This window comes from Otolemur garnettii, unplaced genomic scaffold (genome assembly GCF_000181295.1).
Source record: "Otolemur garnettii isolate 467f Iridium unplaced genomic scaffold, OtoGar3 scaffold00001, whole genome shotgun sequence".
Classification (NCBI taxonomy): domain Eukaryota; kingdom Metazoa; phylum Chordata; class Mammalia; order Primates; family Galagidae; genus Otolemur; species Otolemur garnettii.
The window spans coordinates 31,380,553-31,391,851 of NW_003852396.1; the positions used below are offsets into that span (position 1 = coordinate 31,380,553).

Genomic DNA, 11,299 nt, shown 5'->3' on the forward strand with positions numbered 1-11,299 from the left:
GCTGGGTTTGAACCTGCCACTTCCAGCATATGGGGCCAGCACCCTACTCCTTTGAGCTACAGGCGCTGCCCCTGAATTTTATTTTCTGTCAATATATATAGCCATATTTGGGCAGTGTCAACCATATCAGATAGTGTAGTTCTGGCCAAATAAACAGATTGTATGATTAATTTTGGCAGTAGAAATTATTTGACTGATCTGTGCACAAGCCACAGATTTCAAGGTCAGAAAATTTACTTATATGATTGGGAGTTTTGATTGGCAGGTAAGATGGAACTAATAAAGATAAATGAATTGATTTAAATATATTTTACTTCTTAGATCAACTTGGGATCAAGAAAAGACTTCTTCTCCATTCCTTTCTGAAATCTATTTTGTGATATCAGTTCTACTGAAACTGTTTTGTAATATCAGTTTCACTGATAATTAATAATTTATTTATTCAATAAAATTCCTTGGGTCCAAGAATCACAGATTATTCCTCTCCATTTTTATGAGGAGACTAATAGTGATTTTGTTTAAGGACTAAAAATATTGTTTAAGTGACTAGCAATAAGACCTAATAATTCCAGGTAGAATGTCAGAGCTTGAATTCTGTAATCCTAGATACCTTGGTTCTCACCCTAATAGGTAAAGAAGCCTGTGAAAATCAACAAAGAAGTTTTAGAAGTGATGTCAACCTCCACTATCAACTCAACCCATCCAGCATTCTTTTTGTTGGTGGGGATACCAGGCCTGGAGCACTTACACCTCTGGATCTCTATCCCCTTCTGCTCAGCCTATACTCTGGCTGTGCTGGGAAACTGCACCCTTCTCTACATCATCCGGGCTGATGTAGCTCTTCATGAGCCCATGTACCTATTTTTGGCCATGTTGGCAGCCATTGACTTGGTCCTCTCTTCTACAACACTGCCCAAAATGCTTGCTATTTTCTGGTTCAGAGATCAAAAAATCAACTTCTATGCTTGTCTGGTCCAGATGTTCTTTCTTCACTCCTTCTCCATCATGGAGTCAGCAGTACTGCTGGCCATGGCCTTTGACCGCTATGTGGCCATCTGCAAGCCTCTGTACTATACCACAATCCTGACTGGGGCCCTTATCATCAAGATTGGCATGGCTGCTGTGGTTAGGGCTGTGACGCTGATGACTCCACTCCCCTTTCTGCTGAGACGCTTCCACTACTGCCGAGGCCCAGTGATTGCCCACTGCTACTGTGAACACATGGCGGTGGTGAGACTGGCATGTGGGGACACGCGCTTCAATAATATCTATGGCATTGCTGTGGCCATGTTTATTGGAACCTTTGATTTGTCCTCTGTTATCCTGTCCTATATCTTTATCCTTCAGGCAGTTTTACAGCTTTCTTCTCATGAAGCCCGCTACAAGGCATTTGGGACATGTGTGTCTCATATAGGTGCCATCTTAGCTTTCTACACACCTGCAATTGTGTCCTCAGTCATGCACCGTGTGGCCCACAGAGCTGCTCCACACATACACATTCTCCTTGCCAATTTCTATATGCTCTTCCCACCCATGGTTAATCCCATCATCTATGGTGTCAAGACCAAACAGATTCGTGAGCGAGTTTTAGGACTGTTTCTGAGAAAGGATGTGTAAAGAGAGAGTATGATGTGGTTGGAGAAATAGGGAGAGTAATGCTGGAGTGGGCCAGGTGTATGATCAGAAGTAGGAGGCTGCCAAAGTTCCTGTTTCTTTTCTCATATAACAAAATAAATAAAATCATGTCCTGAAACTTCCAGAGCCACTAGTTTGATACAGTGTTGTTCCTTCAAGGAGCCCTCCTTCCTATCAATAACTTGACACTGTCTTGACCTACTGGCTTAATCAATTTGCCTAGGACACAAAGATTTTCCAAGCTTATGTGCTGAAGAGAGGAATTTTTATCTTGATTCATGGGAAATTCTGTGAACTAACTGTGAGGACAGTGAGGACAGTCATTCCATCCAATGCAGGGATGTCTCTGGTCTAACTGTTGGTGCACAGAGTCTGTCTAAACATTCTCAGGGTTGGTGCACTCACATTCTTCAGGCCTACAGGTTTCAAGTGAGACAGCTTCATTTATTAGAAAGTTATTTCTTCAACCAAGCCAGTCTAGGTATTTGAGTAATTTTTACTTTTCTATCCTTGTGGCCAATTCTTCTCATTAAACATTTTGAATAAAACATATCCTCAGACATCTCTTTATGTATCATTCAAATTTTTTCTTGTAAAAAATCTTGTCCTATGTTTTCAACCAGGATGTTAGTTGCTCATTTAATAATTGAGACAAGTCTATGCTAGTGGCTAGGTATATGTACACTGTTTAGAGAGGAATGCTGGACTTCTGATTATGTCTTGAGATGCCATGAAGTGATAATTATAATAGGTAGTGTTCTCTGAACTCAGCATTCCAAAGCTCAGTATAGTGGGAGAAATGTGAGGAAGAAAGGAGATGGGCCATAAGCATATCATCTTATGTTTCACCCTCTATTTCATGCAAACTTAGATACTAGAGAAATTCCTAATGTTAATCTTGAGAAATGCATCTCAAGATGGGCTGGTGTTCATACAAGCCCTTTCTTATGTGGGTCTTTCATATCTCTCCCAAATTAATGTTCAAATCTTAATACTTGAGACCTGAGAATGTGATTGTATTTGGGAATAGGGTCTCTAAAGGGGAAAGTTGAAATGAGGCAAATATGATGGACTCTCATCCAATATAATTAATTTCTCTATAAGAATATTTGTACATAGACACAGGCAAAATGAAGACTATGTGAAGACAGAGGGAAAAGATGGCTATGGATAAGCCAAGGAGAGAGTTCTCAGGAGAAATCAATTCTGCTGACACTTTGATCTTTACATCTAGATTCCAGAATTGTGAAGAAATACATTTCTGTTTAAGCTGGCAGGTGTTTGGTACTTTTCATGAAAGCCCTAGAAAACTTATTTTTGTAGTAAGAAGTAAAGTGCTGCTGTTGACAAATACTTAAAAATGTGAAGATTTCTTTGAATATGAGAAATGGGAAGAGGCTAAAAAAAAGTTGAAAGGCTTTTTTAAAAAATGCCAAAGATTGCTTTGAAGAGATTGTTAGTAGAAATATAGACATTAAAGGTAATTCTCGGGAGGGCTCAAAATGAAGAGAGGAGAGCTGTAGGGCAGACTTTGATAATCTCAGAGAACACATATCAATATGAACAGAATGTTAGTAGACTCTGGGCATTGAAGGTGCATCTGGTGAGTCTCAGACAGGTGGAACATGCTGTTGAAAACTGGAGGGAAGATGGTACATATTATAAAATGGGAAAGCACTTGGACAAATTGTATTCTAGTACTTTGTAGAAAGTAGAATTTACAAGTAATGATATTGGATATTTAGCTGAGGAGATTTCTAAACAAATCTCCTTTGATGGTGTAGCTAGTTTCTCTTTGGGGTTTATGAGATGAAAGAGGGGAGAGAAATTGAATGAAGGTTTTTTAAGTTGAAAAGGAACCATAAAGTATAGATCTGAAAAATTCTCAGCATATCCCTATTGCAATAAAGCAGAAAATATGTCCTGGAAAGAACAAGGCTATGGCTGGACAGCCATTACCAGAAATGATTAGATACATTAAGCAAAAGAAGCCAGGCAGAGAACAGACAAACACTGTATGTTCTCACTTATATGTGGGAATTAAAAATTTTACCAGCTACTGGAAAGGGTAGAGGGAAAGATGGGATAGGAACAGGTTGGTTAATGAGTACAAAATTGCAGTGAGATAGAACGAAGAAATTTTGGTATTCTGTATAACACAGTAGGGTTATCACAGTTAACAATAATTTATTATACATGTCAATAGTTAGAAAAGGGTATTCTAAATGTTCCCAACACAAATAAATGATAAATGTTTCAGGTGATGGATTAACTCAAATCAATAACCCTGTTTACTTATTATATACAGTATATATGTATCAAAATATTACATGTACCACATATGTATAATATGTGTCAATTAAAATCTATTTTAAAAAGGTTTAAGTGTGTGCCATGTGGATCCAAAAACCTAATGCAGCAGCCAGGCACAAAGATGAGGTTATGTAATTGGGACCTGTGGAGATCTTGCTTGTCTAATAGTTTGGACCCCCATGAATTGCATTGGAGACCAACATGCTTCAAGAATTTTTTCATAGTAGCAGAAAAGAACAGGGATTTGAAGACTTGATATAGTGTTGGACTTGTGGGATTCTAAGAGAGGGGCCTATGGAACTACCTAGCTGTAAACATGCAATATCCTTCAAGAAAAGGACAAATGAACCTGAGGTGGTTCAGAAGTGGCAGGATTGCCATCGTCACCACAGGCCCAAGGGACATAGGCTCAGGAGTTGAGGCTGTCTCCTTCTCAGTCAAGAGGACAGGGCCTGCTCACTGGTTTTAAAAGGCCAGACTGCTTTTACCTAGGCCTGATGTTGTGGCTGCCACACAGCAGACATGGTTTGGGCTGTTGCCCATTGAGTCAGGATTCTAGGGCTTTAAAAATCTAATTTGACCTGCTAGGTTTTAGGCTTACATGTGACCCTTGACATCTTTTCTTTCTAATTTCTCCCTTTTGGGATGGTAATATGTATCTTATGGTTGTTCTACTATTGCATTTTGGTCACAGGTAACTCATCTGATTTCACAGGTTCATAGCTAGGGAGGACTATTGTACCTCAGGATGAATAATACCTGAGTCTTACTCACAAATAGTTTAGGTGATTTTAGATGAGATTTTGAAGTTAGAGTTGAGACCAAAATGGGTTAAACCTTGGATGGGGTAGTTTGCATGAGAGAAAGACTAGAATTTAGGGAACTAGAGGCAAGATTGTTATGGGCAGAATTTTCCCCCCAAATTCATATATTACAGTCCTAACTATTAGAACTTTAGAATAAGATGACTATATTTGGAATAAGTTCATTAGAGAATTAACTTAAAATGAATTTATGAGGATGGGTTCCATCTCAATGACAGATGTCCTTACAAGAAGAGGAAATCTGAACACAGACACAAGGGAAGACCACTTGAAGAGACAGAGAGATAATGATCATGCCCAAGCCAAGGAGAGAGGCCTCAAAAGAAACCACCCATGCTGGCACCTTAATTTGGATATCTAGGCTCTAGAATTGTGAGAAAATAAATTTTTGTATTGTTATAACAGCTTAGAAAGCTAGCACATCTTCATACACATCTTGCACAAATATGTTCTTGTTCTTATCTTGTGATCCTCCCCCCCCCCAGGTTTCCTCAGAGACTTCTGTCCTGGAGGGAAGGATATATTTAGAATTTAGATTCCCACTTCCTTTTTTTTTCTTTTTCTGACCTCTGACCCCATAAATTTGACACAGAAACAAATTCCCCCAGAGAAATGATGTACTGGGCTTAGTTCCAGGGTAGTCAACACTTGATTATTCCTTGTACACATATTTGGGACAGCTAAAAAATACCATTAGGTACTATCACATAAACAAAGTAGCATGAATAAAAAGAAGCTATTTCCATCAAGATAGATCTGCTTATCTTCCTGTTGACTTAGACAAGGAATGACATTGTCCTTTAGGCTGCATCTATCCCTGATGAAGAAACAATATTTCTCACAGTGCAAGTCCAATGGTATGAGAACCCCATAGACAGGTAATACATCTACATTAGCACCAGCAGAATTAGTCACAAATGGCGAAAAGAAAAATACCTTTCCTCTTAGCTCATTTGAACTAAGGTGACCAGATTTTAACATTGGTAAAGCCAGACACCATTGGGGGAAGGGGGCGGGGCCTGACAACAATGCAAACTTTGATAAGCAGTTCTCAATAATCAGTTCTCAACAATCATTTGTTATTATTTAAGTTTAACATTATAAAATTAACAAAAATAATATAAAACGCATATCCTGGCAAAATAGCCACATGGCAGCCACCGTATATTCCCTTCCTGTTCTCCCGAGTTCCCTAGCTTGTCATGCATTCTTTACAAAAATCGGGGCTTTTTTAAAATGCTGCAGGATGCAGGACAAATTGTTAAAAATCGAGACTATTCTGCCAAAAGCAGGACGTCTGGTCACCTTACTCTAAAGGGGGGGCTACTTGTTTTGTTCCAGACAGTTTGGTTCCTTCTGAGCTAATTGTCCTTGCCTAAAAGCAAAGGAGGGAGCCAGTTTCTTTCTGATACCTTGCCCAGGAGGGGAGTAGGGCATTTACATTAGCCTTTTCATTTCCAAATGAAGTTACATTAACCTCTTCATTCCCAAATGGAGTTACATTAACCTCTTCATTCCCAATGGAGTTACATCAACCTTTTCAGGAGCTGAAAACTGTATATTCCCTTCCCATTCTCCCACTGTTCCCTAGCTTGTTACGCATTTTTTCCAAAAATCGGGACTTTTTTAAAACACCACGGGACATGGGACAAATTGTTAAAAATCGGGGCTGTCCCACCAAAAGCAGGATGTCTGGTCATCTGAAGCTAGGCACAACAAAGCGTGAAAAAGAAATATGAATAGCTTACAGGTACGTAAAATTGTACGCTCATACATAGACTTCACGATGAGGACAGAAGAAACTTGAGACAGTACTCTGAGTCTAGTTAAAATATGTCTAGTTACTCAATAACCAGGATATCCCAACATCCCAATCTAGAACACATGCTGCCTTTAACTCATGAGATAGTAGGTTCACTGCTTAGGATAGGATTTTGTTCTGCCTAGTGACTCCCACAACACTTTCCTTCCTTTGTGGTTCATGTTAAGCCAGGAGTCTCGATGTTGCCTTTGACTCCTTTTTTCTTCCCTCACAACCTGTAGCAGCATTATCAGGAATCCCCATGGGCACTTTAATAAAAATACATACAAAATCTAATTAATTCTTGCCACACACATTTCTACCACATTAATTTGGAAACACCATCTTCTGTTCTCTGCATTACTACAATAACATCGTTATAATTATTCTCCTGATTCCACCCACACCGTCTTGTTCTGCTTCCATTAACATGTCAGAGATAATCGCCTAGAAACATATGCCAAATAATGTCAATACCCTGCTCAACTTTGGCTTTTACTCTGAGAGAAATTATGAACCTCTGCAAAGTAAAGTGTTCACATGGCCTACAATGTCCTATGTGATCACAAATCCATCCAATTAAAACATGCAGTGGGGTGGGAGAGGCACGTCGTATGTATGGATCAATGAGACGACTGATGGAGTTGACTTCAGCAAAAACAAGTGAACACAGAATACAATTGAAGGACCTACTGAAATGGAAATTCAAGGAAAATATCTTTTGCCAGTAAGGATAACTGAAATAATTTTACTAATAAGCAAAAAATGATAGGAGTGTCATTGTTAGGCCTTCAATAAAGACAAAATTAAAATTACTTTTAGTAAGAAAAAGTGTTATCCAGATGGAAACATGAAAATACAGTAGGGAATGAATAATACCAGGAAAAGCAAATATGTAGATAAATATAGAATATTGACGGTACAAAAGAAAATGACAGTGGTAGAGGGGGAGGTACAAGGAATTAGAGGCAGCTGAAGTGCTCTAATGTCTCCACACAGTTCTCTGGACCATGGGCACTGCTTACTCTCAGTACCTTCATCCCTGTTCCCATGACATCAGGGGTATCCCCTCAAGAGTTGTCAGGGGGCAAAATAATTAGCCTAAATTCCTGCTGCTTATCTAGTTCCTGTCCCGATAGTTTGACTCTAAGCTATAGTCACTCACTAAGTCCCTACCACCTCAGCCTCCCTGACCATAACCCTAGAACCCATTTTACTGTCAGCAGGACATATCTACCTTAACCAGCATGTCCTCTGTTCCATCATGATCTTCCCTTCCATCCAAGGCTGGTTTTCTCTGTCTTGTTTGTTTTTGCCTCTGATACCAACTTTTACCACTTGAGGTTTTGATGAGGTGCTTTCTGTGTAGACCATTTTTTTTTTTTTGGTGTGTCATGGTTAATTCAGGCTGCACATTTAAAGGCACTGTATAGGAATTCCACTTCATCCCAGCTTCCCAGCAAATCAGCCTCACCATGAAGGAGGGCCGAGTGCCTCCCCTGAGGGCCAATAGTTAGGGAAGGTAATCTTAGGTTCAGGACATCTCTGTGGGAAGGAAATGGGATGGGGCCACAGGGCTATGAGGTCACTTTTTAATAGTATCATTGGGAATTAAGGGCAGGCAAAATCCACAAGGAACCCTGGTGAAAGCCTCCTCTCAGGTCCTAGAAAAATAGCAAACATTAAAGCCAGCTGTGGGTGAAAGATCACCTTTATTATTTACTTATTATTGCTAACTATCAAGAATCTATAATCACATTCATGTAGGACTCTCAATTATATACTTAGATATTCCTAATAAAGCTATGAGTTAGGAAAAGTTGTGAAAATCACCTCCAGGTTAGAAATAAGAAAAACAGTTTAGGGATTAGAGAAGTGTCATATCAAGGTAGATATTAATGCATGGCTCAGGCCACCAGGTAAGACAAATGCAAACAAAAACACTTAATGGATGATCTTAGCCTGGTTTGGCTGAAATTTCTTCCTTTGTAAGACACACTCAAGCAGCAGTGGGCTGCAGCCTGTATGTTGCAATGAGGCTGTTTATCTTAAAGGACACCATGAGGGCCATAGTGAGTGTAGCAGAGACACAGTAAAGACCAAACAGCCTCTGAACATATAGCATGACCCCTGAGCAGTGGGACTTAGTGCCACAAAACAAGGGGGGCATGGCCTATCAGAACCCTTGGGATAAAATCCCTGGGTGAGGGAAGGCTCCTTGTATTGCCCCAAGAGATGCAGCCAGAGCATTCCAGGGTCCCCAAGGACTCTCCTCAAGTGTGAAGTAATCTCTGCTTCCATGTGCTTTTGGGAGAAGGGCAGAGGTTTGTGAGTATAAAGCCAGCTACAATCTTCCTGTGTCCTTCCTTCCCAGACCTCTCTTATAGGAGAGGAAGGCTGCACTGGGATTGCATGAAACTCACAGTAGGGGCCAGAATTGTACTCCACAGATTGAGGACTGTGGACAGAGCCAGGACTCAGGGAAACAGGAGGAAAGTAACACAGTGTGGTGAGTGGGAAGGTGGGCACCCTCAGCTACTTCCCATAGCCAGTTTTCATCTTAGAGATCAGCTCCTTGCTCTCCTTCCAAACCTCATATGGCCTCTGTCATTGGGCTTCAATTGGGGGAGAAATTTTGATGGTCCCACCTACCAAATCCTGCATCAATTCCACACCTACTTGTCCCCACCAAGCATGCCTGCCTACTTTCTCTGCCAGTCACCCTAGGCCATGTCCAGGGAAGTGTTAGCTGATTACTCCAGCTGGAATCCTATCACTTCTCACTGTCATTGCTTTCCCTCAACCAAACCAGTGTGCCTACTGCAACTGGAAGGCTTTTATATTAGTCAGGAGGGGAAAAATGAGGCCTGAACTAGAAAGGTGTCAGGTAAAGGATAGAAATACATTTCTGTGATGTTCTTCTACAAGGATTGCAGTCTTGAATCACCTTATGAAGGGACCACCTTTTCATGCCTGGTTCTTTATTCTTCCCATTCTTTTCATATCTTTTTAAGATAAAGGAAGGCATAGGGTACCAAACTGATGACAGTATAAACTGAGTTTATTCAATGTATAGAGGCCCTATATCAGCTGCATCCTGCCCCAGGATTTTTCTGCTATATTACATGGGCACTTCAAAGATCTTTTTCAGCTATTCTGGTGCATATGTGAACATAGCAATGAGAAAACTAACACTCTTTGGATCAACCCATAACCTTTGGGGTGTGGAAACCAGTGTATAAAAATTCCCCCTTTCTTTGCCTACAGTGGACAATTCTGAGGTTCCTTCTACATGAGTCATTGTATGGAATTGGACACAGTGATAGCATTATCCAGATCAGTAATGCAGCTGTATACCCATTTTTCTGCTTTCTTATTTCACTCTTTCAGCTTGTTCCTGTTCACTGGTATAATTTCTATATACTTGCATGGAATCCTCAGTTCCACTTTTTAAAGAACCAAGGTAGGTATTTCCTCACTTTACCCAATTTTTGCTCAAATTCCCTTTCCAATGACCCCCAGAGTGATCTATTTAAAAATTTAACTTATCCTGCTTTCCCTACTCATTACCCTATTCTTCATATTTTTTTAATCCTGACAGTGAATGTATTGTATAACACTTTATCTTATTCATGATGCCATTTTATTATCTATCTACAACCTTTAGCAAACTTGTTCTACTGAGGAATCAGTCTATTTTGTTCATGGATTTTTCTTTAACCTATTCAGTAAAAAAAATCAAATATTTCTCCTTAAATTTAGTTTATATATATATACATATATATATATATATTTTTTTTTTTTGAGACAGAGTCTCAAGCTGTCACCCTGTGTAGAATGCTGTGGCATCATAGCTCACAGCAACCTCCAACTCTTAGGGCTTAAGCGATCCTCCTGCCTCAGTTATTCTATTTTTAGTAGAGATGGGGGTCTTGCTTTTGTTCAGGCTGGTCTTGAACTCGTGAGCTCAAGCAACCCACCCACCTCAGCCTCCCAGAGTGCAAGGATTGCAGGTGTCAGCCACCATGCCCAGCCTAGTTTATATTTTAGAATGTCACATTTATACAAAATGTGAAGAGATCAAACTTAAGGACTGAAGAAATTCAATACTTAGAAGTAGGGCAGGAGCAGGACTGTGAAATGAGAAGCTAAACACTAAAGAATTATGCAAAAGGATTTTATGCATAATCTCACTTAACCTCTCCCTCAGGTAGAAATAGGGCAGTGCTAGTCTCCATTTACAGAAGGGAACAGGAGCTAGGAGATAAGTGATTTGTTCCAGGTCTGTACTAGATTACCCAAGACCTTCAGCTTCTAGAATTTGCTCATATCTTAAGGAATGAAGTCAGTTTATTTTCAGTTTGGTTGTGCTAGATGTGTGCTATCTATTGGTCATCTAGGCTAAAGCAAAAGCCTAATTATTTAGGGTTTGGAAATGGTGACAAGTAAAAAACACAGCTGTCTGATACCTTTAACTATAATATCTTAAAGATATTACATTTCTAAAATAATTTTCTTACTTTAAAAAAAGGTAGTTTTTCTTCAGTGCTCTGTTTGGTGATTGTGGTAAATATAAATGCCTAATCTCATTTAATCTTTATAAAGTCCACTTAATGAGGTTCTTATGAAGAATAGAAGAGGGTCTCTGTAAAAACTGGGAATTCCAGTATTTAAGGGTCTGAGAAAAAAGGAAAAAATGGTGGAGAAGATGAAAAGGAGAAACATT

At 39.6% G+C, this 11,299-nt stretch overlaps 1 protein-coding gene across 1 annotated transcript; it reads left to right on the forward strand.

The window, feature by feature from the left end:
• The first annotated feature begins 672 nt into the window (after positions 1-672).
• On the forward strand, positions 673-1,617 carry LOC100953589 (olfactory receptor 52K1-like). The gene has a single exon (XM_003780954.1). It carries the CDS (start codon positions 673-675, stop codon positions 1,615-1,617), a length of 945 nt encoding a protein of 314 aa, XP_003781002.1.
• Positions 1,618-11,299: the final 9,682 nt, after the last annotated feature.

Coding starts and splice junctions, on each gene's coding strand:
- LOC100953589 (XM_003780954.1), top strand. CDS start 673: ATGTCAACCTCCACTATCAACTCAACCCATCCAGCATTCTTTTTGTTG.